Source organism: Sturnus vulgaris, chromosome 7 (assembly GCF_052056855.1).
Source record: "Sturnus vulgaris isolate bStuVul1 chromosome 7, bStuVul1.hap1, whole genome shotgun sequence".
Classification (NCBI taxonomy): domain Eukaryota; kingdom Metazoa; phylum Chordata; class Aves; order Passeriformes; family Sturnidae; genus Sturnus; species Sturnus vulgaris.
Window position 1 is genome coordinate 691,003 of NC_142249.1, and position 19,741 is coordinate 710,743.

The 19,741-nt window shown below is 49.4% G+C and overlaps 1 protein-coding gene across 4 annotated transcripts in view; it reads left to right on the top strand.

Moving 5' to 3' along the window:
- Positions 1-18,506, top strand: part of ACKR3 (atypical chemokine receptor 3) — a 31,857-nt gene extending 13,351 nt beyond the window's left edge. For 2 of the 4 annotated variants that reach the window (XM_088167537.1, XM_088167536.1), the window contains one exon: positions 16,554-18,506. In XM_088167537.1, coding sequence (XP_088023663.1) covers positions 16,581-17,675 — 1,095 coding nt within the window. In that variant the 5' untranslated portion in view covers positions 16,554-16,580 and the 3' untranslated portion in view covers positions 17,676-18,506. Of the gene's footprint in view, positions 1-12,709; positions 12,831-14,031; positions 14,221-16,553 lie in introns of those variants that run through there. The other 2 variants (XM_088167535.1, XM_014890729.2) reach the window with 2 other exon arrangements.
- The last annotated feature ends 1,235 nt before the right edge of the window (positions 18,507-19,741 follow it).

Below are 19,741 nucleotides of genomic sequence, written 5' to 3' on the forward strand. Positions count from 1 at the left end.
CCCTGGGAAGGGAAGGTCCTGCAGAAAGAGGAGAGGATGGGCCCATCCTTCCTGGAAAGGGTGGAACAGGGTGGCCTCTGGCTCTTCAGGACATCATGGAACACCACCCATCAGATCCTGGGGATGACTTCAGACTGGCCTGAGGATGGAATACCACCAAGGAATGACATTTCACTTGGATTTTTAAAGTTCTAGGCAGAGCTTCTGCTCCAGGTCTGCTTGGTAAATGAGTTCATAATTTTGGCTTTCACTGCTTGGCAGTGTGCTTTGAAATGGGATCATCCATGAGGCAATACTGGAGCTTTTCCCACCTCCTCCTCCTTAGTGCCTTCCCTTTCCTGCATTTCTTGTGCTCCTCCAGGCTTTATTGCACTGGTCAGGAAAGATGGAGTTGAAATTGCCACAGCTTTGCTTTGAAGACTGCTGCATTAAAAAGAGCAAGCTTTCTGTCAAGCTTATGATATTAAAATCAGTAAGTCTCCCTCTTTTCCAACTGTTTTTAGTGGTGTGCAGAAAAGACTCACATACTGCAATGCACTTGGCACCTGAGCAGAGAAGGGGCAGGTTGTGGATAAAGACTGGGCAGGTCTTCTCCTTGCTGGGACCTCTCCTGATGGCTGGAAAATCTCCAGGGTTGGTTTTGCTCGTGTTGTTGCTGTTCTAAGTGGAACTGACTTATAAAAAGGAGTGGTAAGATGGCCCTGCAGACATAGAGGGGTTGAGAAGTTCAGCTATTGTGATGATGAGTATTTTTTGGGAAGGAAAGATGTGTCCATTAAAAAATACTAGAGTTTCCATGTGCATAATTCCTAGACCTGCCTCAGCAGAGAAATTCTCACCAGCTGGGTGAGAAGTGATTTTACAAGGACATGTAGGACAGAACAAGGGGGAATGGCTTCACTCCCAGAGGGCAGAGTTAGATGGGATATTGGGCAGGAATTTTCTCTGTGAGGGTGGGCAGGCCCTGGCACAGGGTGCCCAGAGAAGCTGTGGCTGCCCCTGGATCCCTGGGAGTGCCCAAGGCCAGGCTGGACATTGGAGCTTGGAGCAGCCTGGGACAGTGGAAGGTCTCCCTGCCTGTGGCATGGGTGGAATTGTATGGGCTTTAAGGTCCCTTCCAACCATTCCATGATTGTCCCAGAGCTCTCCAAGATGAGCAGTGGCAACTGCCGGCAAAGCCCATGTGGAGAGACTGATCTGTGTCTTTCTTCTGTCTGAAGGAGAGACAAGTAAAGCCCTTCCCAGCACTCGTTTCTTCGAGATGGCATTGCCTGGCTGTGAATATTCATGTACAGCTTGTTTTTGCAGCAAAAGTGTAAGCAGGGCTGTGATGCTGCTAATTGCAAGTGAAAGTGTTAATTTTCACACAGGTGTGAAAGAAAATCCCAATTTGTGAAGATTTCGCTTGAGTCAGGGGTGAAGTTCCTGTCACTTTTAAAAGGCGCAGATGGGAAATGCTGAGTTGGAATATTCAGCCCCTCTTAAAATACTTTATTCCATCCAGAATCCAGAAAGATTCCCAGGCTCTCTCAGAATGTTACTTTGTCAAACTCACCTTTTTTTTTTCCTTTAGAGAGGTTGGAGTCTCGACTTATTATTCAACTTTCTATTGCAGCTTTGTTTAATGGAGTTTATATATTCTTAGATCAAACATTATACAGTCTGACCAGGAATCACGCAATCACAGTGGGAGATGGGAAGAAATAGTATAATTTATTTTATAAATAAAGGCATCATCCACATTAAAGTACCAGTTGGTTAATAAAATGGGTTTTAATGCAATAAAAAAAATAAATATGCAGCTTTCCCTGAGCTGTGTTTAGAAATAGTTGCACTCAAATGAGGAATGTGGTGCTCATGTCTTCCCACAGAGGCTGCCTTCATCTCCTGAACGCAGCTATCCTGGCTGGTTTTGTCTGGGAAGCCTGGAGGGATTTGACCAGCTCCTTATTGTAAAATGGAGTGGATAATGAATGCCAGCAGAAGGGCTAAACTCCATTTAATATTTATCCAGAGATGAACCAGCTGCTCTAGGTTGGGAACACGCACAATCTCACGCTAGGAGAGCTCTGAGGAGGCTTAGCAGGGACAGAAACAGGTGATGTCCAAGCATCACTAGATGTCATTACCCACAGCTTGTTCCTGGAGGATGCATTCATTATATCCTTGTGGGACAGCTTTGCTGGTAAAGTTGGGACTTTGGGAAATTGGCCAAATTACTGTGCTTGGGCTGCTGGGTGGGCAGAGAATCCTCCTGAGTGTTTGCTGGACAACCAGCCTCGTTGAGGAGCTGGAAAAAATGCTGAGTGGGGTTTGTGTTGAGGGCAAAGATCTGGTGGATCAAGCTGGAGCTTCTGGAGCTGGGCCCTGGGAAGGAGGAGAGCTGGGGAGATATCTGCTTTTTCTGAGGATGTATTGCAGTGTGGATAGGGATCTGGGAATTATCAGCTGGATCAAAGCTTGCTTTATCCAACAAACATTTTGACAGCTCCTGGAAGAGGAGGAAGGCTAACTTGAGTGAAGGTAGGGGTAGAGTGAGCCAGGAGAAGATTGCATCCTGGGGCTGCAGTAAGTAGAGTTATTACACACATGTGCACACAACAGAGCTCAGAGCCCAGCCACTGAGATCCTTCCTTGGGGATCCATATAAAATACCTCTCACAAAAGCTGCCCTGTGTGCAAGCAGAGGAACTCCTCCTAGTGACGTTAGAAATGGTAAAAAAAAAAACAATCCCACAACCCCTTTTTCACACATCCAAGTGGCATAACTCTTATCTTGCTGCCAGTCTGCTGGAGATACCAGCACAGCTAAACAGTACACACCATATGGGACGCTAAAAATGCTGCCTGGGAAGCGCTTTTCAGAGGCTGCTCTGAACTGTGCCAGTGTAAAAAATGTCCCCTTTGTCGTGGTTGTGAATGAATCTTCTTGTTCCCCCTTTTGCCTGGATTTATGTTAGCCCTGGCTTTCAGCCGAGTTTGATCTGCTCACTTTATTGAATTGCAAACAGTAGTCAATGGCTCTTCAGCTCGAGATCGCCTGGATTTATTTTCAGGTCAAGTCAACTCTCCTTGACCCAAGTCTGAACCAAAATACATTCCCAGAAGATTCCCCCACAGGATATGGGATCCAAAGACAGAGTGGCATTGTAATGAATTCAAGGTTTTGGCTCAGTACAACAGAGACCCCGTTGGTGCAGGGAAGGCACTGAGCAATCCTTATTTCAGCAGATTTTGTCACCCATCAGTCACTTCCCTTCACTGAGCAGTGTCATCCCATGGAATCCCAGGATGGTTTGGATTGGAAGGGACCTTAAAGCTCATCTTGTTCCACCCCCCTGCCATAAGTAGGGACACCTTCTACTAGACCAGGTCACTCCAAGCCCCAGCACACTGCTGGTGTTTGTGGTCTGCAGGGAAGCCAGTCCTTAGAGGTGTGTTTGCATGGCTCTGACATGCCTGTGTGGAATTTGCTGTGCAAGCTTTAAGCAACTGATGAGATGGTCTGCATTCTTTCATGATTTTTTGTAAAGGAAAAGTCTTCAGGAGACTGCCTGGCACAGAGGCAGAACCAGCTGATACCGTGTCATGAAGTGTAAAACACTGCTTTGAAGATTTGGGACAAAACCAGAATGAACTCATGGATTTAGCCTGGGTGATAAATCTTCCTTCAAAATAAGGCAGCCTTATGTTTGGTACAAAAGACTGTTTATTTCTTCTATGGAAAAAAAAAAAAAAGAAATGGTGTAATCAGCTAGGATTAACTTTCCAGGGGCCCTGGACAGAAGCTAAAGCCCACATTGCCTCCTTCTCATGCTCACATTGGATAATTTGAGTAGTTTAAAACCTCTCTGGCTTCCTACAGTTTTGGGCTATGAGCTGCTGCCAGTGTGCCTTGAACCTAAAGCCATTGCTAAGGACCTCAGCAACAGAAATTAAATGCCCAAGTATGAATGGTATGAATTGCCTGTTTCAACTAGGAGCCTGGCCCAGGTGTGGAAAAAACCAGGGCCTTACTCCTGTTTTCCATCTCAAGGAGGTATTGAATCCACATGGCAAATACACAACTAAGGTCCAGCTGCCTTAATGCTGCATTAAGAGTCTTTGTGGTTCAGGTGTGCTGCTTTTGTTGTTCTGCATGCTCGTGGTTAGTGTTTCATCAGCCCTTTTTCATTTTATCTGCCTATGTAATGACCTAGGAACAGCCCCGTGTGCAGTTTGGTGATGCTTCAAATTTCACACCTCGTTGGGATGGGTGCTGGGAAAGCTGTCAGCGAGGTAGTGGGGCAGAGGGAAGGAGGAGAGCGGGAATTCCTGCAGGAGCTTGTGTGTGTGAGCTCTCTTGGGCAGAGTGGTCCATGCAGTCTGAGTGATAAGCAAATCCCATCTTTTCTGATGGGTCAGGCTGGGTTATCAGTGCTTGAGCTGGCTGAGAGTGTGACAAGGTCAAACAGGCATCAATTGTTTTATGGTGCAACTGCCGCTCAGCGGTCCCTGTTATCTTATGTGGGGAGCTTAAGCTGTCCTCTCCCCTTGTTCCTCTGGAATAAACTCCTTTGGATGGGGAGTTGGCTCAGGGGAAGGCCACGGGCACAAGCAGTTACTGTACACTGAGTTGTGTGTCTGCTGAAAACCTTCCATGAAGTGCTTCTCTACAATCCACAGGTTTCTCCTGAGGAAAGACACTGCAGGAGACAGGTAGGGAGGAAAACAAGGAGAAAGGATGTTCCTCTTTCAAAGGAACACAAGGTTTGTGTGGTTAGGAGACCGGTGGGAAGCCAAAAGTGGAGTGTGACCATACCTGTGGAAGCTGCCTTTGTGAGGAGACCTTGCTGTGTGCAAGGTGTCTGCCAGGAAAGGTCCCTCGAGGGAGGAAGGGCTTTATTTGCCTCCATGTGATGCAATTTAGGCAGGAGATGGGGCTGGATCTGCAGCAGGAACATCTGGCACGTGCCTCCTGGAGAATGAAGATCAGGCATGTCGAGAACCTAGGCTGGGAAGCAGCTGGAGCAGGGCTTTGGAGAGCCCATGTTTTGCAGTTGGCTACTGAGTTCTCCCCAGATCATGTGTGTCTGGCTGGACTGAGAGCCAGGAGAGCTTGGCAATTTCCACTGCTGAGCCAGAGGCAATCCAGAGGAGATGACCAAGCAGTTCCCAACTACCAAACATCCGATGAAAGCAGCTGTAATGTCTTTGTCTTCTCACTTGTTTGCTGGTGGGCAAACAGTGACTGTTCACAGTAAAAAATTACCCTTTGTGTTCACTTACTTAACATTTTCAGGAGTTGTGGCTAAATGGAGGTGACCTTCACTCTCAGCTCCTATGCAATGGCTTAGCTCCAAGAACTGCAGTCAAACCACGCTGACTTTCAGCAGCTGGGACTTGGGCCCTGCGTTTAATGTCCCTTCCTTGGAGCTCATGCACTCGCCTTTCCTTGCCAAGATTATATTTGCTTTCCTTCCTCAAGGACTGCTCTAAATATCAGACTTTAAAACAATATGTCTTTTTTCCCCTGCAGAGAACAATATGATATGCCACCGTTGAATTAATATGTCCATGAGAAGTGAATATAATCTCCCCAGTAGATCCCCTTTCCAAAAGATTTATTATTTAATGAATTTTTTATTTCTTACTGACCTGTAACGTTTAGTTGTTTTACACCTAGCAGGGCTCTTTCCCATGGAAGCAAGAGAAGGTGGGGGGGATCCCATCCTCCTAATTCCAGCTCCTTGCTTTCCTCTCTCTGTCCCCAGCCTGCCACTTGCTGCTGATGCAGATTTCCATAGCATGGCTCCTGTCAAAACCCACCCTTGCCATGTTCAACGTCTCGCTGTTAATGTGAAAGTACACTGTGAGGACAGGAAAAGTTTTTGAATAATGTTTATGTAGAAATCAATGTCTCTGAAAAAAATACTATCTGCTGTCTGCTTAGCTGCTCCAGGCAGGATTTCTGACTCAGGGTTTGATGTTATCCTCCTCATGGTCACATTCTGGCACGCCTGCAAATAAATAGCAGTAATGCCTCTGACAGGAGATTATGAAGCAGCAAATTACATCCATTGGTAACGCCTTTATTTAGTGGAAAGGGTAAGATGGAAATGAACTGTGAAGGGGAGACGCATCTTCTACAATTATTGGCTACACAGGTTATATTCCTAATTCCACCACCAATTGATTTCTCCTGAAAGCTCTGATTGCATTGAAAACAGCAAATTGATTGCTCTGCCAGCCCTTTCCTCAGTGGATCCTGCTGGAATTGTTGCCGTATTATTGCTTGGCTTTGGGAAAGCTTGCTGGGATTGACAGTAAATGCCCTGCCACGCAGGTGGACAAGACTTAAACCTTTCTCTCTCCTTTATCCCTGGGGCTGTCCAAGGAATGCTTGGATGGCTTGGATGTGGCACTCAGTGCTCTGGGCTGGGTGACAAGGCGGGGATTGGTCACAGGTTGAACTCGATGATCTCGGAAGCATTTTCCAACCCAAATAATTTTGTCTTTGAGTGGACAAAGGCAGAGAATGGTTAAAAGCCTGGGTGGCCCAGCTGAAGAAGGCCACGTGAAGCACTGTGTGCTCTGAGTTGTCTCTCTGCATCAGAGCTGCTCACCCTCACTTGTCAGGAGGCGAGAGCTGATGGCAGTGTCCCTGGGCCTGGAAAACACAGATCTCTCGCGGCAGCTTTTCACAAAGCTTTCAGCGTCTGCTGCCTTAAACCACAGATGCTGGAGGCCTGTGAGAGCCCAAGAAGCTCAGCTTTCTGCTGGAAAATCTTCCTCTTCAATTTGGTCCTTATCGTTGTGGTGCTGAAGCTGAAAATGCAGCCTTGGAGCTGCAACAGAGATGGAAACCAGCCCCCGAGTGGCTTTTTGTAATAAAAATGTAATATCTAGTGAACCTTTGAACTAACAGGTGGGTGGTGTGGAGGAGGAAGGGAAGTCCTGAGCTGTGATTTCTCTTTTATTGCTTGGTTTAGTGGTTTAGGCTAGGCTAGGGGAAGCAGGAGCCTTGCCCTAGGATGGGTTGTGGTTGCCCTGGCAGCCTCTCTGTGCACTTCTCTTCCTTTTTTCTCCACTTTTAAGAGGTCAGCTTCTTTCTGTCACAGTTTCTCTTTTCCCACCCTCTGAGCAGCTTCCCCAGCTTCGGGCACCTCTGGCTGGCTCCATCCTTGTGCAGAGGTTTCCTGGAGCTGCCTATGAGCACAGGAGCAGTGGCAGGCTGCTTCTCCCTGCTCTCTTCCCCTTGCTTTCCTCGTCGTGCGTCTGTTCTGGACGGGACAGGACGGAGCTGGACAGGAGAGCAGCCCCGGGGCTTCCCTGAGCCTGTTGGAGGCAGGGTTTGGCATTAAATGACCCGATTGTTCCCTGCTGCTGCGGGAAGTGAAGCCTCTTTTTCTTTCCTCTCATTTTCCCTCTCTTTTTCTATTTTTCTCTTTCTAGCACCGCACCCGCTGCCTGCTGGAATCGCTCCTTTCCTTTCTGCTGCCGTCTCAGATGTGACTCCTGATGCAGTAATCTATTTATTCCTTTTGTTTGTCAAACCATGCATCCCTGCATCCATCCATCATCCCGGCGATGCAGCGAGGGACGTGACCGGCAGAGGACAGAGGTCTGGTTGTCCTGGCAGAGGGAGGAAGCGGGCGCTGCGCCTTCATCCCGCAGGAAGCTCGGCTTCACCTTCGGCCACTTTATGGATCACAGCCCGGCTTCCTGCAGGGCTGTCCCGGGCTCTGGGTGGGTGTTTGCGCTCCTGGCACCGTGCTCTGTCTGTGCGTTAGGCTGCTCGCACCTCGCTCCTGCTGCACGCAAACCCTCTCTTGTGCAACGGGAGAAATGTTTCCCTTTGTCCCACTCCGATACTTGCCGTGCAATCAAAATGCTCCCCCACCCAGCACGATCTGCACTTTGCCTTCTTGGCCTTCTCTCACACTCCCAAACCCGTGTCTTCCCAGCACTCGAAGCTGCCAACTTGACTTTTTTACCTTTTAGTTTTGATTTCTCTGTTGATTTGAGTAGGCAGGGCTGGGTGTCAGCTTCCATCTGCCTCCCAGCTGGAAAGGGAAGCCTTAAGAGAAAGGGAGGGTGCCTTTCAACCTGTTCCCTGATTTCTCCCAAAATCAATAGGAGAAGGCTCTGAGAACTGGGAGAAATTCAGGATTTTTTCTTTCCCCGCCCTCGTTGGTAAAACTTATGCTTTCGGAGAAAAAAAAAGAACATATTGCTGCAGTTCAGGCAGTTAAACAAAATATAAATGCAAACCAAAGCAGTTAAATAATGATCTGGCTTTCAGTGCTGCATTTTGCCCAACATTGACGTGTTGCTACAGACTCCATAACGGGGTGAAAACTGCAGAGCTTTGCTTCCTAAATCATAAAATGGTTTGGGTTGGAAGGGACCTTAAAGCTCATCCTATTCCACCTCTGCCATGGATAGAGACACCTTCCACTCTCCCAGGCTGCTCCAATCCCTGTCCAACCTGGCCTTGGACACTTCCAGGGATGGAACATCCACAGCTTCTCTGGGCACCCTGTGCCAGGGCCTGCCCACCCTCACAGGGAAGAATTTATTCCCAATATCCCATCTAACCCCACCTTCTGGCAGTGGGAAACTATTTCCCCTTATCCAAAGTCCCTCTTCAGCTCTCTTGGAACCCCTTCAGGCACTGGAAGGTGCTTTAAGGTCTCCCCAGAACATTCTGTTTTCCAGGCTGAACAATCCCAGCTCTCCCAGCCTGTCTTGTTTCAGGGGGTGATGGATCACCTGGACAGCTGCATCTCTAAGGAGCTGCTGGCCACAGCAACTTCAATCTGCAGTCACATCTCTTGGATCACCTGCTTGGACTGGGGGCAGATACCAATTAATCATGGCAAGCAGGCAGCGCCTCGACCTTCTGCTGATTTTATCTGAGGCTCCCAGTCTGCTTGCTCTGTTCTAAGGAGGTGGTTTTGTGTCATGTTGTTCAGGTTTTTAATGCCTGAACACCGAGCAAAGTCTAGTTTTTGTAATGAAAAGGGAATTGACCCTGGCTCTCCTGTGAGGAACGTGCTCCCTATAAAATGATAAAAGGAGGAACCTGGAGAGGGCAGCGAGGGCTCTGCCCATTGCAAAATGCAGGAGAGGGGAGGTTGCCTGTGACTCCTGGACACCCAGCAGCTTTGTGGTTCCAGGTGCTGGCTGGTATTTTTGGAGAGCTGTGGAAGCCTTTGCACTTTTTGATGTTATTTTCTGGCACACCAAGTAAGGAAAAAACACTCCACTTGCTTTTTTGGCCAAGTGACCAGAGTGCTGCTAGAGTGCCTTTAGTTTTGATGTTGGTTTTTTTTTTCCCTAGGATTTTCAGAGCCTGATTTAGCCAAGTTCTTCAGTCCATGCTTATTTTTAAACCTAATCCTGTCGCTGTCTGACATCATCATGCTTCAATCTCACCAACATCCGTGGGCTTGGGCAAGCACTTGGAATTCAAGCAGATGCTGAAACACTTTGCTCACTGACAGGTGTGAAGTTGGGAGGACCTCATCCTGGGAGAGCAGGGTCAGGAGGGAGATAAGGCACCTAACATCCCACTTTCCATCCATGGGATGGTGTTAGACTCATCCCTCTGTTCTTATTCCCTGGCACCCAAACCAGAAAGGACACCAAAGCCCCTCCATGGGCAGGAACACCGTCCAATATCCCAGCTTGCTCCAAGCCCCATCCAACCTGGTCTGAAACACTTCCAGGGATGGGGCAGCCACAGCTGCTCTGCGCCAGGGCCTCATCATCCTCCCAGGGAAGATTTTTTTCCCCAATATCCAATCTAAACCTACTCTCTTTCCGTTTGAAGCCATCCCCCCTTGTCCTGTGGATATAGGATTATGTGTTTTCTTGGGAAACAAAATACATGTTTCCTGGGGGTAGGTTCAAGGACTAAACTTTAACCCTGTATCTTCCAAAAAGTCGTGGTTCCAAGGTGTCAGCTAAGCTTTGTGTCCTGGCTGGTCAGTGATTTAGGAGCTGTAGGTGGGCTCAGGGGGAGGGTTTGGGGGCCCAGCCCTGCTCTGGCTCATCTGGGAGCTGTCAGTGCTGCTGACAGGTGGATGGACACCTAATCCCAGCATTTTTCCTGTGGCAGCCAGCCTGACTGACACCCCCTTTCCCCCACCTTCCCCGTGCTCACGAGCCATGCAAGGAAGGGGATTTTCACTTGGAGTCAGTGACTCCCCGCCTTCTTGTTGCTTTTCCTTGCTTTTAGTTTTTCTTGCCCTTGGGCAGGGAGCAGAGGTGAGGATCTGCTGCCTCCCCTTGCCTTCTCTACCTCAATGCTTTATTGTGGCAGGGAAAAAACAAATCAAAATAGAAAACAGCTACAGACATGCTGTTTAATTTTATACCCCTCTTACATCTCTTTTGTGTTTTTTCACCTTATAAAATATCTTTTTTCTCCCTATTTCCGCTATTTCTCTCCCTCCCCTTTTTTTTCTCCCCTTCTCTTTCATCATCTCTTCCCCCCCTTCTTCTGTATTTTTTCTCTCCTTTTCCTCTTTCTTTTCTTCTCTCCTTTTTTCTCTTTTCCCTCTTTTCCCACTTTTTCTCTTTTTTTACCTTTTCGTTTTTTCACTTTTTCTCTCTTTGCACTTTTCCTGCTCTTTTCTCTACTTTTCTTTTTCCTTCTGGTATTTTTCTCTCCTCTTTTTCCATTTATCTTTTTCTTTCCTCTCATTTTTCCTCTATTTCTATTTTACTCTTTCCATCTCTTTCTTTTTCTCCTTTTTCCTCTATTTCTCTTTTCCCCGTTTCCCCTTTTCCTCTGCTTTTTCTCTCTCTTCCTTTCTTTTGTCCTCTTTCTTTTCTCTCCTTTCCCCGTCTTTCCTCTCCTTTTCCCTCTCTCTTCTTTTTCCTCCATTTCTCTTTTTCTCCTCATTTTCTTTCTCTTGCTTCCATCTCTCCATCCCCTGCCTTTCCTCTTTCTCCTCCCTTTTCTCCATTCCTTCTCTCTTCTTCTCTTTTTCCCTCTTTTTCTCTCATTTTTTCCATTCCTCTATTTCTCTTCTCCTCCTTTTTCTTTTTCCTCTTTTCTTCTGCCTTTTCCTCTCATTTTCCCTCTTTTTTCTCTCCCTTTCTCTCCATTTCTTTCTTTTCCCCCTTCTCTCCTCTCTTCCTTTTTCTTCTCTGTTTCTCTCTTTTTCAATCCTCTTTTTCCCTCCTTCTCACTTTCTCTTTCCTCCTATTTCCCTCTCTCTTTCCTCCTATTTTCCCTCTCTCTTTCTCCTCCCTTTCCCCCCTTCCCTCTCTATTTTTCTCCATTTCCTCCTTTTCTCTCATTTTTTCCTCCTTTTTCGTTTTCCTCCTTCTGGTTTTTCTCTCATTTTCGCTCTTTTTTTCCTCTCCCGTTCCCTTTTTTGTCTTCTTTTGTCCTCCCTCTATTTCTCTCTTTTTCCTCTCCATTTTTCGTCTCTCTGTTTCTCTTTTTCACTCCTCTTTTTCTCTCTTTCCCTGGCTTCCACTCTCTTTCCCTTGCTTTTCCCTCTCTCTTTCTCCTCCCTTTCCCCCATTCCTTCTCTCTTTTTCTCCCCTTTCCTCCTTTTCTCTCCCTTTTTTCTCCCTTTCTCTTTTCCTCCTTTTTCTTTTTCCTCCTCTGCCTTTTCTCTCATTTCCTCTCCTTTTTCCCCTCTCCTTTTTCTTCACTTTCTCTCCTTCTTTCCTTTTTCTTCACTTTCTCTCCTTTCCTCTCCTTTTTCTTCACTTTCTCTCCTTCTTCCCTCTTTCTCTTTTCCTCCTTCTTCCTTTTCCTCTTTTCTTCTGTTTTTTCTCTCCTTTTCCCTCTTTTTCTCCCATTTTTCCTCTCTCTGTTTCTCTCCTTCTCTCCTTTTTCTCTTCCTTTTCCCTCTCTTTCTCTATTTCTCTCTTTTTCACTCCTCTTTTTCTCTCTTTCCCTGGATTCCATCTCTCCTTCCCACACTTTTCCCTCTCTCTTTCTCCCCCCTTTCCCCCTTGCCTCTTTCTCCTTTTACTTCCTTTTCTCTCCTTTTCCCCTTCCTTGTCTTTTTTTCCTCTTCTCCTTTTTTTCTCCTTTCCCCTTCCCCCCCCCTTTTTTCTCTCCTTTTCCCTCTTTTTCCTCTTTTTTCTTTCCTTTTCTTCTCCCTTTCCCTCTTTTTTCCTCTCCTTTCTCTCCCTCTTTTTTTCTCTTTTTCTTTCCTTTCCCTCCTTTTTTTCCTCTCCTTTTCCCTCATTTTTTTTCTCTCCATTTTTCCTCTCCTTTTCCCTCCCTCTTTTTCTCTCTTTCCCCCGTTTTTCCCTCTCTCTTTCTCCCCTCATCTCTCCCCGTGTCCCGTTATGATTCCCTCTCCTACCCCACCCGTTCGCGGGGACCCGCCGGGGCCGGGGCTGGGCCGGGCTCATCCGGGTCCGGCCCGGGGTTGGCCCGGGTCTGTACAGGGGCTGGGCCAGGTCTGTCCCTGGTCTGTCCCGGGGTCTACCGGAGCTGGGCCGGGACTGTACTGGGTCTGTACCGAGGCTGTGCTGAGCCGATCTGGGACAGAGTCGGGGCTGGGCCGGGCTGATTCGGGTCTGTACTGGGTCTGTACCGGGGCTGTGCTGGTGCTGGGCTGGGCCGGGTCGGGTCTGTACTGGGGCTGTGCTGAGCCGATCTGTGACCGCCCCGGGGCTGTGCTGAGCCGATCTGTGACCGCCCCGGGGCTGTGCTGAGCTGATCCCGGGCCGTGCCGGGGCTGTGCCGGGCGGATTTGTGTCTGGATCCGCCCTCGGGAGGCGGGCTCCCCTCACGGCCGCTATAAAGGGCGGCGTTGGTGGCGGGGCCGCGCTCACTCGCTCGGGCAGTACTGTCGGCAGGCCCTGAGGTAAGGGCGGTCCCCGGGGTCACAGCAAGGCCGGCCCACTCGCCTTAAGCCTGCCCCGGCTCCCTCGCGTCCCTCCGGGCTCGCACGGGGTGGGGGGGAGCCTCTTCTCCTTGTCCCCACCTGGATTGGCCGCGGCGGGAGGGTCTGGGGGAGCTCGGCCTGGGCACGGCTCGCCTGCGGGTGCCCCTGCATGCCCAGGTGTGATCCTCGGCTCCGATCCTTCCTTCCTTCCTTCCCCCGCGGTTGCTGTATGTTCTCTTCGGCTCGGAGCTGCGGCAGGGTTTGAATGTGCCGGGCTCGGGCTCGCAGAGCCCCGTGCGGGCATGGGTGTCCTCTGGTGGTGGTGGCCACCTCCTCCCGCTGGGGAGCCAAGAGTGAAGATGTGCGGGTGACAGCCCGCCCGGAGTGCCAGACAGCAATCCTGACTTTCCCTGGCGTGGCTCCTTTCCTTCTCCATTTGGGAAAGGCAAAGCCCGGCTTGCCCACAGCCCTGATCAGTCGGGAGTGCAGGAGCAGGCTGTGGGGTGCTCTGGGAAGCTCCCCAAATTGTTGAGGATTTGGACACTGCCATGCCATGCCGTGCTGGGCTGCCGTCCCAGGCAGAGATGCTGGTTTACTTTGTCACAGCCTGCAGCGGGTCCTGGGCAGGAGGTGCTATGGATGGGGAGGGTGCAGTTCTGCAAGGCTGCATCAGTTCCAGCCACTCCTCTGGGTGTCTGCCGTAGGATTTTGGGTGCTTCTCCTTTCCTTCGTGTCCTGACTCCTCTTACCAGTAGCGTTGGACTCAGCATATGTGCCTGCCAGGTGAAGGGGTGATGGCCTGCAGGAGTTTTGCAGTGTCGTGGACACAAATTACAGTCTCAGCTTCCCTGACGAGTTTTTCGGATGCTGTGCTGTCTGCAGAGAGCGCTGAAGGTGTTTTTTTAGGAGCACGGAGCGGCTGTATTGAGTTTGTCTGGTGGGTTCCTCCCGTACCTCCCAGCTAATCTGATGGGAAGCAGAGCTCAGGTTACAGCAGCTAATCCCAGACTACAGCCCGGGCTGTGGGGCTGTAATCTGCGAGCAGAGCCCTCCTCCCCGGCGGGACCTGGAGCCTGGGAGGCCGCCTCGGTGTCGGGTTTTTATTGCCGCGCTGGGGATGCGAAAGGCGCGGGCAGATGGATGCACGTGCGCGCAGCAGCCGTGCTCTCGGAGTGCAGCATCGGGCTGAGCATCCTCCGCGCTCCCTAACACCCCCAGGGCGGCTCTGAGCCGTCAGCTGCGATTGTGGTGCCGCGGTGTCCCCAGCATTGGTGTCAGCCCCAGCTTGAAGGGCTCTCTGCCGCCCTGTTGCTGCCTCTCTGTCGGAATCTGACACCCCTCAGCCAGGTTTGAGTTTCTTCTCCATGAGGTATGTGCTGGAGGCTTGCTGGTGCTGGGTGGTCACAGTCCTGTCCTGAACTGGGGCCTTGGGATGTGGAATGAGCTTGTTCCTCTTGTTTTAGACCATGTGCCTTTGCAGAGAAGCCCAGGCTCACCCATGCTACTTCTGTAGGGTGTCAGGGGGGTAGCTGGGTGTTCTTCCTACTCTGCTCCCCTTGCTGCCCCCAAATACCAGCGGGAGCTGATGGCTTTTGCCATGGGGCTGGAAATTTTGCTTTAATTGCTGCAGAGTTTTGAGGTACAGGGACTTGGGGATGGTGCTGCTTTTCCCTGTGAGTGTGACGCTTGGAAAGTGTTTGTACTGGGGATGCAGTGGGACCCTGGGTGAGATCTGGCAGGAGCCCCATCCCTGTGTCCCACTTGCAGCCCTGGGATGAAGTGAACATCCAGCGGATGCATCCAGCCGTGCTGCCTACAGCACCAGGGTGGTACTGGCAGCTCTCGAGGGGCCTGTGTCTCAAGGAGAGACGATCAACCCTGCTGCGCTGCATGGTGTGGGTTAAATCACTCTCTGCTTTCCCGAGATGGACACAGGATCGGCTGTCCCAGGATGGAGAGCTGCCAGCTCCCTCTCTAGCCAGTATTTTAGCAAAATCCAGGCTTAATTTGGTTCGAGTCTCAGCTCCGTCTTTCATCAGGCCAGCAGGATGAAAGGCACAGGCCAGATCTCCTCACGGGGCAAATTTGGGCCTGTTTGTGGAGAGATTTGATCTCCCCTGAATGGGTGCACGGCCCCTCTCATTGTTAGTGCCACCAGCTTCCCCTCTGTTGGGACAATAGTGCCTTGAGTCCTCCCGGGTAATCTTTCCCCTTATCTCCCTTCTCTTCCGTAGCCTCTGTCCCTGACAGGCAGGAGGGTGGGAGCTTTGGGAAGAGCCAATTATGCAGAAGGAGAAGGAGAGGTGCTGTGTCAACCATGGTCCCTTTTTGGGGAGAGGGGGTGAGAAGAGGATATTCAACACATTCAAGTTCTTCACTGCTCTGTGCTCCTGAAGGCCCTACTGAGAGATCTTTTGGTGGGGTCAGGGATATTTGGAGATCCCCTGTTGCTCTCTGGTCACTTGGCCACACTGGCTTTGCCCCGGGCTGGTCCCTTTCCTTCTGGGGCTGTGGTCATGGGGAAGAACAAGGTGACCATTGTTGGGGATGCTGGATGTGTCCATGGGGGGACTGGCTTACCTGACTGGCTTCACCAGCTCAGATGAAGCTGTGAGGGAGCAAGGATCCATCCCTTGGAAACCCATGTCTGAAGCTTTATTTTGGCATGTCCCAAGCTGGATCTTGTGCTCCAAAACAGTGTGGTGAGCACAGGCCTGTGGCTGTGGGTGGTACTGAGGGTCCTGGGAGGGTCCCGGGGAGGAAAACAGCATTTTTATGCCTCCCCAAAAGCAGAAGGGTCATTAGCAGCCCCACCTGGGGTTTTGTGTGAGCCATTGAAGTCTGATGGGCCTTTTCTTTCTGCTGGTGAGGAAGTTAAAAAGTTGCTTTGTCCACTGCCTGAAGGTAGAAGAAAGCATTGAAGAGGCAGCAAAAGTAGGTAGAAAAGCAGAAGGCTGGAAAGGAGACAGTGGTGGAGCCAACCATGATGGGGGAGTGTCTTGAAATCAAAGCACTTTTCTAAAAAGAAAATTTAAGCCCCAGCAGATCCACTCAGCAGTCAAGCTTCGAGGTTTTTTTTCTTTTCTAAACACTGTGTAATAATTGTTAAATGCAGGGGATAATTTGTAAAATGGAATTCGAGGAAAGGGGCGAAGGGAGGAGGGAGTAGAATTTAAGTTTGGATAGGGGTACAAAGCCCCTTAGTAACCCAGTTCTACTTAATGCAGCTGTAGCTGGGCTTGCCAAGATGCTGACCAGAGCCTGTGGTAAATGTCTTGTTGTGCCGTGTATCAGCCAGATCAATTCTACTGTGCTTGAGGGAGTGCAGATAAAATGGCTTAAAGATTCCCCTCTGAAAGCAATAGGACCATCACTTATGCCGGAGGAGACCGGTTTAGTCACCTGACATTTATTTGGCTGCTGTGCACTTTGCAGATTTCACACCCAGAGACCATAGCCAACCTGATGATGTCAGATGTGAGCTGGAAGAGAAGGAAAAATCACACGAAGTCTGGTGCTGCTCCTCTTTGTCAAGCAGATGAGCTTTGCTAAGTGTCTTGGTTGTTTTACTCCATGTAGCTCTTAAATGGAAGGTGCCTGGTGAGAGCAGGACATTACTAAAGCGGCATGTCCTGGTACGACACGGCAGCAGAAATAGCTCCATAATTTACGTCATTTCTTTCAATCTTATCTTGCCTTTAGGTCATTTGAAGTCCAGTCTGAGCGACCATGAGCGCGCTTGACTTCACTTCCATCCTGGATTTCCTGGAGACGGCCAACTTGACGGAGATCAACTGGACGTGCAGCAACGGCGAGTGCATCACGGTGGATGCCACAACATGTCCCGGCACACTCAACAAGGGCGCCCTGCTCTACACCCTGTCCTTCTTCTACATCTTCATCTTCGTCATAGGCCTGGTGGCCAACTCGGTGGTGGTATGGGTCAACCTCCAGGCCAAAATGACCGGCTATGAAACCCACCTGTACATCTTCAACCTGGCCATCGCCGACCTGTGTGTCGTGATCACGCTTCCCGTGTGGGTTGTCTCGCTCGTCCAGCACAACCAGTGGCACATGGGGGAAATCACGTGCAAGATAACTCACCTGATATTTTCCATCAACTTGTACAGCAGCATCTTCTTCCTGGCGTGCATGAGCGTGGACCGCTACCTGTCGGTCGCCTACTTCACCAACTCCAGCAGCCACAAGAAGAAGATCATCCGCCGCTGCATCTGCATCCTGGTGTGGCTCCTGGCCTTCTCCGCCTCCCTCCCGGACACGTATTACCTCAAGACAGTCTCTTCCAACAACGAGACCTACTGCAGGCCCGTTTACCCCGAAGAGAGCTTCAAGGAGTGGCTGATTGGCATGGAGCTCATCTCCGTGGTGCTGGGCTTCCTCATCCCCTTTCCTGTCATCGCCATGTTTTATTTCCTCCTGGCCAAGAGCATCTCCGCCTCCAGTGACCAGGAGCGCAAGAGCAACGGGAAGATCATCTTCTCCTACGTCGTGGTGTTCCTGGTGTGCTGGCTGCCCTACCACGTGGCTGTCCTGCTGGACATCTTCTACAGCCTTCACTTCATCCCCTTCAGCTGCCAGATGGAGAACTTCCTCTACGCCACCCTCCACATCACCCAGTGTTTCTCTCTCGTCCACTGCTGTGTCAACCCCATACTGTACAGCTTCATCAACCGCAACTACAGATACGAGCTCATGAAAGCCTTTATTTTCAAGTACTCTGCCAAAACTGGCCTCACTAAACTCATCGATGCCTCCAGAGTGTCAGAAGCAGAATACTCAGCTCTGGAGCAAAATGCCAAATGACTGCAGCCCCAGAAATTTCCTTGACTCTCTAACCTGATGTGGGTTTTTTTGTATGTTGCGGTTTGTTGTTTGGGTTTTTTTTTGTTTGTTTTTTTTTTACCCCTTCCTTTCAATGTGCTTGTTACGAACGGGGCGTGAATTCCAGCCTACAAAAGAGAGAGGACAAAGTATAATTTAAGAGTAGGATGAGTTGTGAAGTGGAAGTGGTACCAAAATGAAAACCTTTTCTCCTCCTAGCCCAGTGTGGACTCCTCAACAACGCTATGCAAATGGAATGACTTCCTAGCAGACAAAGCCATTGTGTACCATAGATAACATGGATAAGCTTCTCCTTCCACGTCTTGATTCCCTCTTGTCTCCTTGTATACGTTTATATATAGTGTGTGTTGTATTTAAAAGCTCGAGACTTTATTTTCTGCCTCTTGGTGTACCTTATACAAGTGTATTTGAAAGTTAAATATATTTTTATCATGTATTTGAAGTATATTGTTGATGAGTGTATCCAGAGTGCTGTAGTCTGAGTGTTTGGCTCCAAGAGGATGCTGACAAATAGGATGGAAATGATCTCTTGGGAGCATCCTCCCTGGCTGGCACACTTTATGGACCGTGGCTTTATGTGGTGTCACACCCACATGCTGGAACATGAAATATATGTAGTGTAATATAGCTGCCATCATGTTAAAATTAACAGTATTGTCAGAGTCCTTAACTCCTCCACCCCTGCTTCACCAGCCTGTATCCTCCTGCACAGAGTGAGTGATCTTACTGCTGAGAGTTGTCTCTATTTGTAAGTTATTTTTGTAAAATAAAGATCTGAGGAAAAAATCAAAACACCTGTGCCTAGTAGTGATTTGAATTGCCAGCCTTTTCGTCAGGGGAAAAAAAAAGCCAAAAAGGAGGAATCTCAAGGCCACCCTCTGTCCTTTGGTGCAGGAGCAGACAGGTCAGTCAGAGTTTTACTGGTGGCCAGAAAGAGCTGATGGAGGAATGGGAAGTGGCACTGGAGTGTGGTGAGCAGGGATAGAGTGGGAGGAAGTGGGTCTGTGCTGGTGGGGAAGGTGAAAGTGATGGATTTATAAGGTAAAAGCTGCTAGGAATGATGGAAAGCTGTGTTTGTAGCTTAGAAATAAACAGGGAAGGAAAATACGGAAGTGTGCAGATGGAGCAGATATTTGGACTAATCCAGGTTCAGCCCTCTGTGGTTTTTGCTGGTGATAGAAGTAGGGGGTTAGCAGTCCTGACAGCACTAAATCCCTTTTTATCTCTTCTTCCCTTTGTTGTGGATTTGCAATGCCCTAGTGTCCGAGTGTGGGGCAGGATCCAGGCGCTGTGGGATGCCTCAAGTGGAGCTTTAAGCCAGCAAAGGACTTGAACCATGGTCGTGTTCACCTCAGGACAAAGTATTTAATGCCAAATCAGTGATGTCTCCCAGCCGTGTGTGCTGCTCCAGGGCAGTGCTCCACTTAAATTCCTCTTCAATCCAAGCATGCCCTCATCCCTCTGTGATCCCAGAAGCCAAACAATTTGGGAATGGCTCTATGTTGTTTCTTTCTACACGTTCCATTACTGTGTCCTCAAAGGTCATCCTGTAAAAACAGATGCTAAGTCTGCCATCCCCTCCTCGTACTGCTGTTGCTAGAAAAACACCAATCAGTTCCGAAATGGGGAGAAATCCCAAAAGAAAAAGGAATTCTGGTTGCAGAGAAGCTGTCAGGATGGAGTGCAGGCGTAGCTTTCTGTGCTGGTGTTGTCTTGTATACTGTGGATATTTTGACCTTCCTGTAAACCTTAAGATGCTGCAGAACTGCAAGGAAAGTTCTCTCTTGTGCTGACACTTGAAATTGGTTAATGCTGAGAAATGGATCCCCTGCTCTAGCTGGGCATTGGTTCCCTTCCCTCAGCATCCCTGTGTGCAGCTGTGTGTCCTCCCCAAAGGTGCTGGATACAGCTGTGGCATCCTGCTCCTGTCCCCCTGCGGGGTGTTGCTCATTTCAAAGCAGCAGAAGTGTTTCAGTTCAGGTTCCCTCTCAGGCAGTGGGCTGTTCTCACGTGGTACTGTAGCTTTA